We start from the raw sequence: 15,458 nt of genomic DNA, 5'->3' as shown, positions 1-15,458 counted from the left end.
GTGCCCACTTCATCCAACAGGTTGCAACCAATTTGATCGAAAATTGCTTGTTGTTCGGTAATTATCCGCGAGATTGAGCAATAAGAAAATGAAAGAACCTGTGGACGACCAGGTTTGTGACTTTCTATAATTCCTATGCATCAATTAACACTTTATTAGGTTCCTAAAAGAATCCGGCATCTACAGTTTTGTTTGAGCGGACCAAAGGAGTTTGTTAAAGATGCAGTTGTTGAAGTCTCAACCCGTGATTTATACACGATGACTGAGAGAAAACCTGTAGAGCACGGTGCTCTTGATCGTCGTATGGGTACAACTGACAGAAATGCTGTTTGTGCAACATGCGGTGAAGGAGTCGCAGACTGTATCGGTCACTTTGGTCATGTCAGACTTGCTTTGCCAGTGTTTAACATTGGTTACTTCAAAACAACTCTTACTATCTTGCAAAATATCTGTAAGGATTGTGCTACAGTCCTCGTTTCTCAACGGGAAAAACAAAATTTTCTGAAAGAGCTGCGGAAACCCGGCATCGACAACTTAAGAAGAACACAGATATGCAAGAGACTAAACGATGCTTGCAAAAAAGTTCGAGTTTGTCCTTACTGCAACAAAACTCAGGGTGTAGTAAAAAAGGCGGGTCCTTTAAAGATTATTCATGAACGTTTTCGCTTTAATAGGAAAATGCAAGAAGAGGGGGGTGAATTTCGGCAGTCCTTTGATCAAGCTCTCAAAGCTATGCCTGACCTAAGGCCACATCTGCACAAAGCCCATGATGATCTAAATCCACTAAGAGTTCTAAATCTTTTCAAACAAATTACACCGATGGATTGTGAGTTGCTGGGAATGGATCCTGAAAAAGGTCGCCCGGAGAACCTGTTATGGCAGTATATGCCTGCCCCACCTGTTACAATTAGACCTACTGTCGCTCAAGAGGGAGCGACTACAGAGGATGATATTACCATCAAACTTACCGAGATTGTTTGGACGAGTTCACTCATACGCGCTGCTCTTAATAAAGGCACGCCAATTAACAGCTTGATGGAACAATGGGAGTTCCTACAGCTATCCGTGGCCTTGTACATTAATAGTGAACTTCCTGGTTTACGACCTCCGGACATGCCGTCAAAGCCTACTCGTGGTTTCTGTCAGCGTCTTAAAGGTAAACAAGGTCGTTTTCGTGGAAACCTTTCGGGAAAGCGTGTTGACTTTTCCGGGCGTACCGTTATTTCGCCTGATCCGAATTTACAGATTGATCAGGTTGCGGTTCCTTTGCGTATTGCGAAAATTTTAACGTATCCTGAGAAGGTTACAGATCAAAACATTGACGCACTTCGTACTCGTGTAACAAATGGACCTGACGTTCATCCTGGTGCGAATTATGTGGTAGATCGTGATACTGGTATCAAACGTTTTCTACGTTTTGGAAATAGAAAACGTATCGCCGAAGAGCTGCATGTTGGTGATACAGTTGAACGCCATTTGCAAGACAATGATGTCGTTTTATTCAATCGTCAACCTTCTCTCCACAAACTTTCTATTATGGCTCACTTGGTAAAAGTTAGACCTTGGCGTACGCTTCGTTTTAACGAATGTGTATGCGGACCATACAATGCGGATTTTGACGGCGATGAAATGAACCTTCATGTGCCGCAGACCGAAGAGGCACGCACTGAGGCACTTGAACTCATGGGTATTAAGAACAACTTGGTAACTCCTAGAAACGGTGAACCAATTATTGCAGCGACACAAGATTTTATTACTGCTTCTTATCTTTTGTCGTTAAAGGATTGCTTTTTGGACCGTAAAACATTTTGTAATTTGTGTTGCTTCATGGTTGATGCTTCTGTCCATATTGATATTCCTCCTCCTGCTATCTTAAAACCGCGCTGCCTTTGGACCGGAAAACAACTATTTGGTGTACTTATGCGCCCAAACCATCTGTCACCGGTAATGGTCAATCTCGCCGCAAATACGCGCTCCATAGCAAAAGGAAAGTGCAGTCCTCCTGAGATGTGTCCGAATGACGGCTACTTGTTGATACAGAACAGTGAGCTGTTAGCAGGTGTGGTCGATAAGTCCATCGTTGGTGATGGTAAGAAAAATTCATTATTTTATGTCATTCTTCGTGACTACGGTCCCATAGAGGCAGCTGCGACAATGAATCGTTTAGCCAAGCTTTGTGCGAGATATTTAGGCAATCGCGGATTTTCGATTGGCATTAATGATGTGCAACCCGGTCAAAGGTTGTATCATACGAAAGAAGCACTCGTTGAGAAAGCATACAGCGTCTCGGATGATTTGATCATGCAATATGCTAAGGGTACTCTTGAATGTCAGCCTGGTATGAACCAAGAAGCTACACTTGAATCAAAAATTTCTAGCACACTTTCAAAGGTCCGTGATGATGTTGGTGAAACGTGTATGAAAGAGCTGGGTTCAAGAAATGCTCCATTAATTATGGCTACGTGTGGTTCAAAGGGTTCTAAAATTAACGTCTCTCAAATGGTTGCTTGTGTCGGTCAGCAAATTATTAGTGGAAAACGTGTTCCTGATGGCTTCCAAGATCGGTCTCTCCCTCACTTTAGGAAAAATTCGAAGCATCCACTCGCAAAGGGATTCGTTAGTAACAGCTTCTACACTGGTCTTACACCTACGGAATTCCTCTTCCATGCTATTTCTGGTCGCGAAGGTTTGGTTGATACTGCTGTTAAGACGGCCGAAACTGGTTATATGTCTCGGCGTCTTATGAAATCCCTTGAAGATCTTACATCTGCGTACGATGGCACCGTGCGTAGCTCAAATAGCTCCATTGTACAGTTTACCTACGGTGATGATGGTTTGGATCCTACTTATCTCGAAGGTGATGGAACTCCTGTTGCGTTTGAACGCTGCTGGAGTCACAGCAGTAATATAACTTACAACGAAGACGATAGTGGCCTTTTGCCCTATAAGATCATTGAAGAAACTGAATCCATATTATCTTCACGGAAATTTACAGCAAATTGCACAGAAAACTTTATTGAGTCAGTTCGGACTTTCGTAATTGAGAGACTAGCCAAAAAATTGGCCCAGGTTAGAGCAAATAGACAACTGGCTCCTAAATTGGAAAGACCTTCAGAAGACGATTTTGATGACTTTGAAAATGACGATTTTGCGCCATTGGCTGCTAGAAAATCAGTTGATAATGTTTTGAGAGTGTCTAAAAAGCAACTATATACGTTCTTGCAATTCTGCTGGGAAAAATACATGAAGGCCAAGGTTGAACCAGGTACCGCAGTCGGTGCTGTTGGTGCACATTCTATCGGTGAACCAGGCACCCAAATGACCTTAAAAACATTCCATTTTGCAGGTGTCGCTGCTCAAACTACACTCGGTGTTCCCCGTATCAAAGAAATTATTAACGCAGCTAAAACAATCAGTACACCTATCATTTATGGCGCGCTTGTCAATGATCAGGATGTCCGCTCTGCCCGTGTTGTCAAGGGCAGAATTGAAAAAACATATCTAAAAGACGTTATTTCTTCCTTGGAAGAAATATTTGGTCCCACTAACACATATATTTCGGTCCACGTCAATTTCGATACTATTCGGAAATTGCAACTTGATTTGACATTAGCAGATATTGCTTCGGCTATTTGGACTGCACCAAAACTTAAAATTCCCATGCAGCAAGTCACCGTTCACGACTCCGCAAACGAGATTCGTGTGCATGTCACGCCCGACACAAAAGATTTTGAAAATTCAAGTGTCTATTACCGCTTGCAAACCTATAAACGGGCGCTTCCCAATGTTGTTGTTTCGGGTATCCCGAAAACTTCCCGTGCTATTATTTTACAGGAGGGTGAAAAGAAGCAGCTTGTTGTTGAGGGTTATGGCCTTCGTGAAGTTATGAATACAGAAGGCATTGTCGGCAGCAAAACGTTCACGAATCACGTAATGGAAATGAATGCTGTGCTTGGTATTGAAGCAGCTCGTCAATCCATTATATACGAAATCGACAGTACCATGAGAAACCACGGCCTTACTGTCGACCCTCGTCATATTATGTTGCTGGGCGACGTAATGACCTGCAAAGGTGAAGTTCTCGGTATCACTAGATTTGGAGTTGCCAAAATGAAAGACAGTGTACTGTCACTAGCATCTTTTGAAAAAACAACAGATCATCTTTTCGATGCTGCTGCACGTTTTGCTAAGGACTCTATTGAAGGAATTAGTGAATGCATTGTGCTTGGTAAACTGGCACCAATCGGTACTAATGTGTTCCAGCTTATCCGAACAACAGAAGAGTCTCACGACCAGGAGCCTAAGAAATTGTTGTTTGACAACCCAACATTGCCTTCTTTACAGGTCGAAAGTTAGATGGCTTGTTTCCGACTTTTCCCGCGACATTCCTTTTTGAAACATAAAGTTACTCTATTGAGGTGATTCAATTGACGATGTCATTGTTATTTTTTATTTTTTTTTGAAAATGGGTAAACGGTAAATTGGTTATTCTTTTTGAATGTAAGTAGATCATTAATGGATCCGTTATTTACATAAATGCTGGAATGATAATAAAATATGAGCGGGCTGTACAATTGTGAATGACGATGATTAGAAATTCAGGAAAAACTCGATAATAACAAATTTTATTAACTATGAATGTCTAGTATCTCAAGTTGTAATTAAGTTTCAACTTGTGTTTAGTAGATTTGTTAATTGAACATATTAATTGAAATAGGACTTAAAATTAATTGTGCAGTTGCTAGTAATATATATGAACAAGTGACACACTCTTGGCGAACAGGCGAAGCCAGTGTTTCTTCGTAATATTACTATTTTTTTCGAGTTTGTAACAGATGTGATTAGTAACGATAATATTGACTATTGTGAAATTACGAACTATATACACGGTAATCTATAAAGAAAAGGGTTTATGATGATACCAAGAAAAAAAAAGACTTAAACTAAATAATTTGCATAGAATTTCTTGTATTTATGAAATTGTGCTGACAAAAACCCAAAAACATTCATGGTAATGAGCAACGGCTCGATGGTTTTTACTAAACTACCCTTATACACTCAAGCAAAGCGTAAGCAACTCTCGGGAAGGTCATGACACGTATATTTGTAACTTCCCTCATATCACACATAACACGAGATAAATGACGCCTGTCTCAAGCAGACAAAAAAGGAAAACCAAAAGTTCATATAACAATGCAGTTACTATTGCCAGTAATTACAATACCAGAAGCCCGATAGTAAAAAAAGATGGTATTATTAGCAGCTGTAGGACAATTTGCTAACATCATAATTATATGGTTATGCTTTTAAGTAGCAGTGTGAATATAGAAACTGAAAACTAGAGTTTACATTTTCAATGCTTAAAATGATGAAACAAAAATGCGATCGTTGACGGTGATACCGCTTCAGCGGTTACATTAAGATATTGCAGGAAACATGGAAACATTTACGGATTCTTTGAAATGTATCTTTAGGTGCCGACTTATTGTTTAGGTCGCTCGATGAAGAAAGCGCTCGATAAGCCCAACATCGTTAAGTACCCGATATAACGTATTAAATGATTCTGCATGTCCTAGCTCTTTATCCAACATGACGGATGAGCCACTCAAAGAGTCAATAAGCCGGCAAATGTGTGAGATATTGCAAAGGTCGGATTTTGAAAGCGTGTGTGGTTTATAAACAAGTCGGTGTTTCAGAAGCTCGGCTTTACGGAATAAAGACTCAACTATAGCGGCATGTGAACGAGAGATTCCACGTGAAGATGAGGATTGAAGGGCTTGATTTAACGAATGGAGTGCAGGATAATATCCACTGGGGGCGTTTCGAACGGTCCAAGGGATTTGCTTCCACTGAAGAGACTCGACAACAGAAGACGTAGTAGGTGGTAAGGCAAAAACTTTCATTTGCTCCAAGTTAAAATCCGTAGGTAAGAGCAAAAGGAAAATACATTGATTGTCGGTAAGATTTTGTACCTGTTAAAAGACAAAGATTAGTTAAAACGAATCAAAAATGATGATGAGAACAGTCCATACTTTTTGAATGATAGAATACATGACTGGAGTAACTTGTTCTCCCAGAACACAGCACCCAAGAACGGTAAGGTTAAGGTTGTCGCCTACTTGTCAGTGAATTTCAACGAGTTTTGCAAAGAGTACACGAACTGGGTCATCAATACAAAAGTAATAAATATTGAGACATAACTCACAAAACTTTACACATGCCGTATGACCCAACTCAATGACTCTCGGCGTAAGGTTCATACAGTGTCTTCTTCGAGCTTGATAGAATTCATCGTCCAGTTGACCGTTTTCAACAAGAAGTTCAATCAAGTGGGTAATACTACAAACTTCAAAACTTTCAGAGCTTGTTCTTTTTTCTCCATAAAGAAGAGCAAAAATGTCATCGGTAGAAGAACCATTACAGCTGTAACGCATATACAAGCTAGCCGCTTCATAGAGAATAACAGGTTCACTGTCAAGAAAAATTAGCACATTTTTTCTTTGAGTAAAGACACAAACGAAACCAGCGTTACATTTCCATCATGATTGTCTTCTTCGGAGCAGACAAAGAGGTAATACGTCTGAATCCTGGTACGCGGATCAAGGGGCTTCCTTCCTATACATGTATGGCGTTTGCTAGTTCGTTGACGCCGAGAGGCACTTCCGCGCTTACATACCGGATGTTCCGCGGTAAGTATAAAGAACAAAAATACAACCAAAGATTGACCATAGGGGAAAAAGGAGTGTCGGAATGAAAGTTTGGAACCTGATTATACATTCATGCATCAATGCAAGTCGGGCAGTGGCGGATACTCCGACTCTGTTTCTGAAGGAGAATGAAACATTGTAGCATCGTCCAGTTGTCGTAATAACAAGTCCTTCATTGCTGAGTGTGCTTTACTTACACTCTGTTCTGCGTCCTCAACCTTCCTTCTCAAAATCTTTTGAGAAGATACCAAGGAGTCGGTATCATCTCGATTAGTGTCTAATAGGCGCGAAAGTGTAGACGACGAAGAACCATTTCGTAGTGGAGACGGCGGGGCAGATTCTGTCATGGAGTCATAAGGCAAACTGCGAAATTCAAGAGTTTTGTTGGGAGACTGACCATTGCTTTTATGAGATTTAAGATGTTTTGACAATCGACGAGTGCTTCCAACACTGCTAGCAGTACTAGGTGCTGATTCTTTATGGTTCTGACTAAGAGCACGTTCCACGGCAAGGCTTTCTTCTTTCAGCTGCTCGAGATTGGCATAGGCCTGTTGAAGTTGCACATATGCGCCCACATAATCGTTATGAAATTTTCTAGTCTGATTCTTTGAGAACTGAGACGTCCAAGCTTGCAAAATACCAGTCGTCAATGGTTCATCCGCTTTTCCCAAAGATTCGTCACCATGTGCCGTACTTTCGTCGGATGAACTAACACTGGAGAAGGAAACAAACGAACTTCCTCTGTATAAAACGGCTCTGTGCGGCATAGCACTTTTAGATACTTTACAAGTTTGTTTAAGATTCTTTTTCCTTAAAGAATGCTACCCAATTTCAAAAATGTGCTGGTAAGAGACACAAGTTGACATCCTGTGTGCAGTGAGTTACCGCGGGAATTAGAACATCGCCGCGGTACATACGCGGGGGTCTCCACCAAACTTGACTTCATGTAATAACTGCAGAGGTGGTAAGTGAAGAGTTATTACAAGATAAATAATGAGCCGCCGTTATGGGTTGAGCGCATTTGCAGATGATATGGAAGAAAGGCTTGCCGAAATTGGTCGGGAAATTAACGACCAGCAAAAATCAGAACTCACCAACCAACTTAGTACTTTTCAGGAAGCTTTAAAGGCATTCGCACGTGAGCATGCAGCAGAGTTAAGACAGAACGCATCCTTTCGAAAAACATTTGCACAAATGGCTATTGAAGCAGGGCTGGATCCACTGGTAAGTGGACCTGGGGCCTCCGCATGGTCTGCAGTTGGTATGAGCAACTTTGATTACCAAGTTGCAGTTCGAGTGATTGAGGTGTGTCAAGCAACACAACAAGAAAATGGAGGATTGTTGTCAGTGAGCACCATATGCCAGAATTTGAACCAAGAAAATGAAGCCTCTGGGCAGGAATGGTTAGTGGAACAGGATATTGTTCGCGCAGTAAATAACCTAAAGGTTTTGGGTCCAGGTTGTGTTATAGAGAATCTCGGAAAAACCCAGTATGTGCGGACGCTACCACTTGAATTGAGTGGCGATCAAACAAAGGTGTTACAAGCGGCCCAAGTTTTAGGCTACATAACTGTAGACATGCTCCGGGACAACTTAGGTTGGGAATTGTATAGATGTCAGTGTGCTTTGGTACGTTTGCAAATATATGCCTCGCTGAATAGTTTTCGGCTATTAGCTAACAATTGAACTGTAGAAAGATTTGGTAGGCAAGTCTTTAGTTTGGGTGGACGAACAAGCAAAACAGCCCGAATACTGGAGTGCTAGTACACTGTTAGAACGCAGTTAAATGATCCGTCGCATTCCCTGGGAATTATGTATACATATGATTTTGCGTTAAGCATTCCCAATTGCGGTTGGATATTATGGACATTACACCCCTTATGAACATTTATACCCTTTATCTGAAATTAGCGAGAAGGAACTTCAAATGACTTTGGGGAATACGGGGTTGTTGTGAATACATATCGGTACGGCTGCCACCCTCTTGACTCAATTTCCTTTTCCTGAATGTCCACATGCACAAGTTCAGGTGCTTCTTGTGGACGTGGAAGAGTAATAAGACTCACTTCTGACATTGCTGGTGTTGGTCGATATGGAAGAGAGCGGTTGGAACGTTGAATATAGAACGCTGATCGCATTGGATGTCTCAACGATCTGCGTTCACGCGAAAATAATAGCTGTAGTCTCAGGAAAGCACTTGTTTCATTCAGAGCATTACGAAGCGGTAATATACATTCATCATGACTTTTAGAGATAGCATTGTCGAGTGGAACACGGCCTTCACCTACAACAACAGGCATTGTTTCCGTTTGACATAGTAATGAAACATCCAAAACGAGGGGAGACGTGTGGGTTGTGATGGGGAACGACATTCTCGTATTTGAGGGCGATCCTCGAGATTGTTCTTCAGGAAGACAGACACTTTGCATTTTACCAGCCAACTTTATTATACAAACAAAAGGTTTTTTCTGCAATTGAGAGATTCCTTCAAGTTCTTGAGATTCTAAAAGACGTCTTCTCCATTCCAAGTTCCAAAAATTCCAGTTCTCAGTGCGAATTGATATGTCTACGGTTCCCAGACAATTTCGTTTCATTGGGTTCTTGGTAACGGTAGAAGGAGAACACGCGCGCACTTACATAGTGCCGGAACATAGTGATCACGTGGATTTTAAGCTCAAAAAATGGAAGCCCAATTTATTTGCGAGATATAGTGACTTTATTATATCAAAATGTTCGCAGTAGGTTTGTAGAAACTTCTATTTCCTTATCTCGATTGAATAATTGCACTAGCTTTATCTGTTTTGAGCTATTTTTCTCGTGTGTCACCAATTCACTGCCTCTCGGTGTACTGCTACCACCATATCTGAAACTATTCCTCATATAGTCTGCGTTGTACGACGCAACCACACACCATCCTACCCAGCGCCCAAATTACACTCGGGGAATTGTGGGTCAGAAGTTTTTCTTTGTATTTATTTTCTTGACTTTGAGTGACTTCGTTTTGCATAACAGTGCTTATAACAGAAGGATACTTTTTGCCGTATAAAACTGCTCTTCACTGTAGCAGACCTCATCACAATTCAGCACAATATACCTTGGAAAGATTTCTCGTTTTTTTTCTATTAACGGTGGTGCCTATGTGATGCACAGGGACGAAATCAAAAAAGCCCAGAGCGAGGTTAAGTTCGCATTACTTAATAGTGATCGCGAGACGTTGTCCTGTATCGGCCAAACCGGTCATGGGTTTTTAATTAAGAGCTTACGAAAACCAGCGTGTATGTATTTGATAGTTTTTGGGCTTATCGTTAACGTATGTTTACAGGGTTTCAATTATGTGGTTTGACATTACATACCCCGCCAGCTCGCGAAACAGCACTGTTACAAGGCGACTCGTATGCCGACAAGCACCAGGTCGAAATGGATATGAACCGTTCTTACTTTCATTCCAAAACACATCCTTTTAGGTTACGAAAACAACGTTCTCGTTTAAGCAAGGTCTTTGACATCATCTTTAAGACGCATCCGGCTCTTTGTTACTATCAAGGCCTACATGATATCGCCCAAGTCCTCCTTTTGACGCTGTCCTTTTCTCATGCTTTACGTTTGCTTGAACACTTAATTTTTTTTCGGTTGCGAGGTATGTTTATGTGCTAAAACCTTACCGGTTTCCCCTGGAACTTTTACTAAGAACTATTATAGACTTCTTGTTGCCAAGTTTGGAACCAACTTTGCACCAACTCGAATTAATGATGCACATAATTAAGCTGCGTGATCCCGAGCTCAGCTCAGAATTAGTCAAATTGGGTGTACAAAATTACTTCGCGCTGTCTTGGCTTATTACGTGGTTCTCTCATGATATTGAGGATTTTGGTGCTATTTGTCGCTTATTTGACTTCTTTATCGCAACCCATCCGCTTACAGTTGTTTATGCTTGTGCTCAGCTTGTTCTTGATAATAGTTTGGAATTAAAGCATATGATACGAAACGGATCGGGAGCTGATAATGTGTACACATTTCTGTGCAAGTTGCCGCAGCAGCTTGATGTTGAAACTTTAATACGCCACACTTGCTCTCTTTGTCGGACACTTCCTTTTCCTAAGCTTGACTTAGATTCCTGTTCAATTTCGAAATATAGTTGTTTGCGAACGAAGGGGGAATCTTGGGAATTGGCGAATAATTCTGATGGCCCTATGCTGTTCCGTATGCATTGTGAAGATCTGAAGGCGTCAAAGTCTATTACCAAGGATAAGTATAACTCGCTTTTACCTTTGGATCTTCGAGTTTCAGGACGCAGTATGGTTGCTGCTATTACTGTCATTGGCATAGGAATAGTAGCGTCACAGTACGTTACGAGTCAGAACCCTTCTTAATGGTGGAAACACTCGTCATACCCAGGATTGCATGTAATCTAAAATACCTTTGACCCATTTCCGCTCATGCATTCCTTACCTCGGTATCCTTGCTATTCTTATTCTTGCTTCGCAGTTTCATCATATCTACACACTGGAAAGTACCATCTATGGACGTGTTTTGTTTCTTGTTTTGTCTTCTTTTTTTGTATTTTTTTGCTCCTGAACAGTATAGCACACTGTGCATGGTTTATTTTCTATTCCGCTTACACTGCATTGAACAGCGGCTGTAAACAAGTTAAGGCACACTTTTAATTTAATCAAAGCTTAATGCTCGCTTTTCTTGGTTTCTGTTTAATTAATAAAATCGGCTATATTCTGGGAAGCAAATTACGAAAAGTAATACTAATAATCACAAACTTGTTTTCGTCAAGTAGGACTGATAACTAAAAAGATGCCTTTTACGAAGTCGGTATTATGCGTTTAAAGCTTCGGGTATAAATCATTTCGTCTTGCAAGCGGTATAGCTCGGCGAACTCGTTCAGCAATGGAAAGGTTCACATCAAATAGAAGAAGTCCTTCAGGAGTATTCATGTCACTGTATTGAGCAATCACCGTGCCTATATTGTTAGTAACAAGAAAATAACGGGTAGAAAATGAATGAGGAATAAGCGTATGTATAGCTTCGGTTGCTTTATCTCATCATTTTCTTTTGATATGTTCATGAAAACGTACCCCAAGGATCAATCACCTGTACCGCACAAGTTAGCTTCGATAATGAGGAAAAATTACTTACCATGGAATGACCATAACTAGTACGTTTAGCGTTGTGAGCACCGTGCTGAGCAGCTGCAACAACGAAACACTGTGAATCAATTGCTCTAGCTCTGAGTAACGTTTCCCAATGAGCAGCCCCAGTTTTTTCCGTGAAAGCACTCGGGTATACGAGAATATCAGCGCCTTTTGAGCGAAGGTGCTGAGCCAATTCGGGAAACCGAAGGTCAAAACAAATAGCTAGGCCAACCTTACCCAATGGTGTCATCACTGGGCTTGGAATTTCTGTTCCTGGCATAGTTGAGTTTGATTCCTTGAATGTCTTCCCTGGACCCAAATCAACATCAAACAAATGCACCTTGTGGTAGCGAGCTGCAATGGTGCCGCGAGTAGGTTCAATCCAAATGTTTGAATTATAAATTTTCCCTGCACATTCCGAGGCTTCATGCACACAAATCTTTAAACGTAAGCATATGTCAAAACATAACAAAAAAATAAAGTTGCAATCAAGCAGTAGCAAACTATTCTTACATTCACATGAATTTTAGATCGTATTGCCTGCTCGCATATACCCTGGAGAAACTTTTTGTTCTCCTCCGTAGAAGTTAATTCAACAGATTCATTCACCTTCCTACAGTCAGTTTACCGTCCCAACAATACAATATGATAAATAAAAGGACTTTATAAATATATTTAAATTCACTGAGTTGCATTTGTGTTCGTTACTTACGTTTTCTGCAATGAAGTCCGATGCTTCTGGAAAAAAAATGCAAGATGCACCTTTCGCAGCAGCTTCAATAATCAGTTCCTTGCATTTTGCCAAATTACGAAAAATAGATTTGGTCGATTGCAGCTGAGCTATAGCGGCCAACATTCTGTAAATAGAACAAGCAATGCAAATATAATTTTAGTATGTGCCTAATAATTTGTATAAAAAATAGAGAATGATGCAGATATAACAACACGATAGATACTATTTTGAAGTCTTGCGACCAGGTAATTAATTAAATCTCCGTGAAAATGATAGGTACTTGTAAAACAAATGGGATATCTAATTACGGAAATCACACAAAGATAATCTATGCACTAAGTTCACTCATATTCTTCTTTTCCATATTATCAGTGCATCTGTAAGAAACTGTAGCAGTGGTTCTACTACCACACTTGAACTTAAGTCTCGTAAAACAATTGGTGGTGAGCATGGGTCTTTTCGCCCCTAAGCAGCCCCGGTGAATTTTGTCCTTTACCAACCACAAGAACCATGGCGACGGCAGTGTTCAAGGTAAATTGCATTGTTTCTGGTTTAGTTTTCTGACATTTTGTAGAACATCTCGCCTATTCCTGACGTTAACACGTTCTTGGACGTGGTACTTTCTCGTACACAGAGAAAAACACCCACTGTTATTCGTGCTGGTTTTAAGGTAAGAAAATTTTGAATTTGGCTGAATCGCTGATTAACACACATAGATCTCTCGTATCCGTGGTTTTTACGCTCGCAAGGTCAAATTCACCGAGGATACCTTTAGTGAAAAATTGAATGCCATTTTGACGGAGTTTCCCAAGCTCAATGACATTCATCCTTTCCACGCAGATCTTCTCAACATTCTTTATGATCGTGATCATTTGAAAATTGCCCTCTCGCAACTTTCCACTGCTCGTCACTTGATCGAAAATGTTGCTCGTGATTATATTCGTCTTCTCAAGTATGGTGACAGTTTGTATCGGTGTAAGCAACTGAAGCGTGCTGCCCTTGGTCGTATGGCAACTATCATCAAACGTCAGAAGTCTTCTCTCGAATTCTTAGAGCAGGTCCGTCAACACATGTCTCGTCTTCCCGCCGTAGATCCCAACACGCGTACGCTGTTGGTGTGCGGTTACCCCAACGTGGGTAAATCTTCGTTTATGAACAAGATTACTCGTGCTCAAGTCGATGTGCAGCCCTATGCTTTCACAACAAAATCTCTTTACGTTGGTCATTTTGACTACAAATATCTCAGATGGCAAGTCATTGATACCCCAGGTATTTTGGACCATCCTTTGGAGCAGATGAATACGATCGAAATGCAGTCCATTACTGCTATGGCTCATCTTCGTGCGGCAGTTCTTTACTTCATGGATCTGTCTGAACAATGTGGTTACAGTGTCGCTGCTCAGATCCAGCTTTACCACAACATCAAGCCTTTATTTGCTAACAAGGTCATTCTTCTTGTGGTAAACAAAATCGATGTCGTAAAACCCGAGGACTTGGACCCCGAGCAACAAGAGATGCTCAATTCAATCCTTGCCGATGGCAATGTTCGCATGGTGCAAACAAGTTGTGTCAGCGACATCGGTGTTATGGATGTCCGTAACAGTGCATGCGAGGCATTGTTGACCGCTCGTGTCGAGCAAAAGCTGAAGGGAACTCGTGTTAACAACATTTTGAACCGTATTCACCTCGCTGAGCCATCAGCTCGTGATGAGGTGGAGCGTCCTGCATTCATCCCTGATGCCGTAAAAACTCGTCGTGCCTACGATCGCAATGACCCCATGCGTCGTCTCCTTGCCCGCGACATTGAGGAGCTTAATGGTGGTGCTGGTGTCTATAGCGTCAACTTGCGCGAGAAGTATCTTCTTGCCAATGAGGAATGGAAGAATGATAATGTTCCTGAAATCATGGACGGAAAGAACGTTGCTGACTTCGTTGATCCCGAAATTGAAGCCAAACTTTTGGCTCTTGATGAAGAGGAAGAGCGCTTGGAGCGTGAAGGTTATTACAACTCTGACGAGGAGATGGAGAACGAGGAAGAGGAGGTTCTTCTTGACAAAGCACAAAAAATTCGCGAAAAGAACAAGCTGCTCATGCTTGCAGCTCGTCACAAGAAAATCAAAAACAGACCCGTGTTACCTCGTACTGCTGGTCTTCGCACCTTGGACGAGCTTCAGTCGTCTCTTAACGAAGCTGGCCTTCCCACCGAGTCTATTGAGGAGCGTGCTCGCTCTAAGCTGCGTGATGCCACCGCTGGTGTCGCACGTTCCGGTGCTGATGTCTTGTTGAGTGAAGCGCCTGAAATTCGCGCTAAGTCTATGGCTGCTCGTTCCCAAAGCAATCGTCGGGAGGACGGTATCAAGGCCGAGTCCGCACGTTCTCACGCCGAGCGCGTCGCTCGCCTCAAACAACAGCATCGTAATCGGATGGCTCGTGCTTCCGAGAGTGACAGACACATTATGGACTCTCGTCCTAAGCACTTGCTTAGTGGCAAGCGTGGTATTGGCAAGACGACAAGAAGATAAAACGTTTACGGTTTTTGGGGTGGGTTTTTTGTTATATCTAATTACTTGATACTTGCACAATTGGATTTGTTAAACTTTTTGGTTTCATTACGTTTATCTCAGACAGTTTTACAATAGTGGGCGTGCTTTGTTTTATTCATTGGTTTAACGGTATTTTCTTATCTCGTTTCATTATTTCATTTAGAGGGTCTCCTTTGCATTAAAGTAGCCAATATTAACCGGATCCGTATTCGTTTTTTGGTATTTCGCCATAGGGACGTTTGTGAAACCAGAAGTGTCTCTTTCCTCAACACCAAAGAACTCTGGAGATTAAGTTGATATTGTTTTAAGAGTCAATGCCGAGTTCCCGCGACTC

The 15,458-nt window shown here is 41.5% G+C and overlaps 8 protein-coding genes across 8 annotated transcripts; 4 read left to right on the top strand and 4 right to left on the bottom strand.

Moving 5' to 3' along the window:
- Positions 1-2: 2 nt before the first annotated feature.
- Positions 3-4,738, top strand: SJAG_04934 (DNA-directed RNA polymerase III complex large subunit Rpc1). Its single transcript, XM_002175968.2, has 2 exons — positions 3-112; positions 160-4,738. Exons 1-2 carry the CDS (start codon positions 89-91, stop codon positions 4,354-4,356), a joined length of 4,221 nt encoding a protein of 1,406 aa, XP_002176004.1. The 5' UTR covers positions 3-88; the 3' UTR covers positions 4,357-4,738.
- Positions 4,739-5,489: 751 nt separating this feature from the next.
- Positions 5,490-6,434, bottom strand: SJAG_05347 (hypothetical protein; the record flags this gene model as incomplete). The annotated part of the gene is made up of 3 exons (XM_002175969.1): positions 5,490-5,972; positions 6,033-6,115; positions 6,206-6,434. The coding sequence occupies 3 exons, from the start codon at positions 6,432-6,434 to the stop codon at positions 5,490-5,492; spliced, it is 795 nt and encodes a 264-aa protein (XP_002176005.1).
- SJAG_04936 (EAP30 family protein Dot2) lies at positions 6,230-9,071 on the top strand. The gene is made up of 2 exons (XM_002175971.2): positions 6,230-8,336; positions 8,401-9,071. The coding sequence occupies exons 1-2, from the start codon at positions 7,701-7,703 to the stop codon at positions 8,491-8,493; spliced, it is 729 nt and encodes a 242-aa protein (XP_002176007.1). The 5' UTR covers positions 6,230-7,700; the 3' UTR covers positions 8,494-9,071.
- SJAG_04935 (hypothetical protein) lies at positions 6,785-7,474 on the bottom strand (the record flags this gene model as incomplete). Its single annotated transcript, XM_002175970.1, has 1 exon — positions 6,785-7,474. One exon carries the CDS (start codon positions 7,472-7,474, stop codon positions 6,785-6,787), a length of 690 nt encoding a protein of 229 aa, XP_002176006.1.
- Positions 8,615-9,301, bottom strand: SJAG_04937 (hypothetical protein; the record flags this gene model as incomplete). Its single annotated transcript, XM_002175972.1, has 1 exon — positions 8,615-9,301. The coding sequence occupies one exon, from the start codon at positions 9,299-9,301 to the stop codon at positions 8,615-8,617; it is 687 nt and encodes a 228-aa protein (XP_002176008.1).
- Positions 9,302-9,604: 303 nt separating this feature from the next.
- On the top strand, positions 9,605-12,575 carry SJAG_04938 (GTPase activating protein Gyp10). The gene is made up of 3 exons (XM_002175973.2): positions 9,605-9,982; positions 10,030-10,344; positions 10,407-12,575. The coding sequence occupies exons 1-3, from the start codon at positions 9,850-9,852 to the stop codon at positions 11,075-11,077; spliced, it is 1,119 nt and encodes a 372-aa protein (XP_002176009.1). The 5' UTR covers positions 9,605-9,849; the 3' UTR covers positions 11,078-12,575.
- On the bottom strand, positions 11,388-13,028 carry SJAG_04939 (bis(5'-adenosyl)-triphosphatase). Its single transcript, XM_002175974.2, has 5 exons — positions 12,561-13,028; positions 12,362-12,457; positions 11,853-12,287; positions 11,792-11,807; positions 11,388-11,676 (listed from the first exon to the last, which is right to left on the bottom strand). Exons 1-5 carry the CDS (start codon positions 12,702-12,704, stop codon positions 11,540-11,542), a joined length of 828 nt encoding a protein of 275 aa, XP_002176010.1. The 5' UTR covers positions 12,705-13,028; the 3' UTR covers positions 11,388-11,539.
- SJAG_04940 (GTP binding protein Nog1) lies at positions 13,029-15,411 on the top strand. Its single transcript, XM_002175975.2, has 3 exons — positions 13,029-13,112; positions 13,156-13,251; positions 13,298-15,411. The coding sequence occupies exons 1-3, from the start codon at positions 13,092-13,094 to the stop codon at positions 15,101-15,103; spliced, it is 1,923 nt and encodes a 640-aa protein (XP_002176011.1). The 5' UTR covers positions 13,029-13,091; the 3' UTR covers positions 15,104-15,411.
- Positions 15,412-15,458: the final 47 nt, after the last annotated feature.

The sequence above is a fragment of the Schizosaccharomyces japonicus genome (genome assembly GCF_000149845.2).
Source record: "Schizosaccharomyces japonicus yFS275 unplaced genomic scaffold supercont5.2, whole genome shotgun sequence".
In the NCBI taxonomy this organism is placed as follows: Eukaryota; Fungi; Ascomycota; class Schizosaccharomycetes; order Schizosaccharomycetales; family Schizosaccharomycetaceae; genus Schizosaccharomyces; species Schizosaccharomyces japonicus.
Note: the sequence above shows the minus strand (reverse complement) of the source record. Positions and strands in the feature narration are given on the sequence as shown.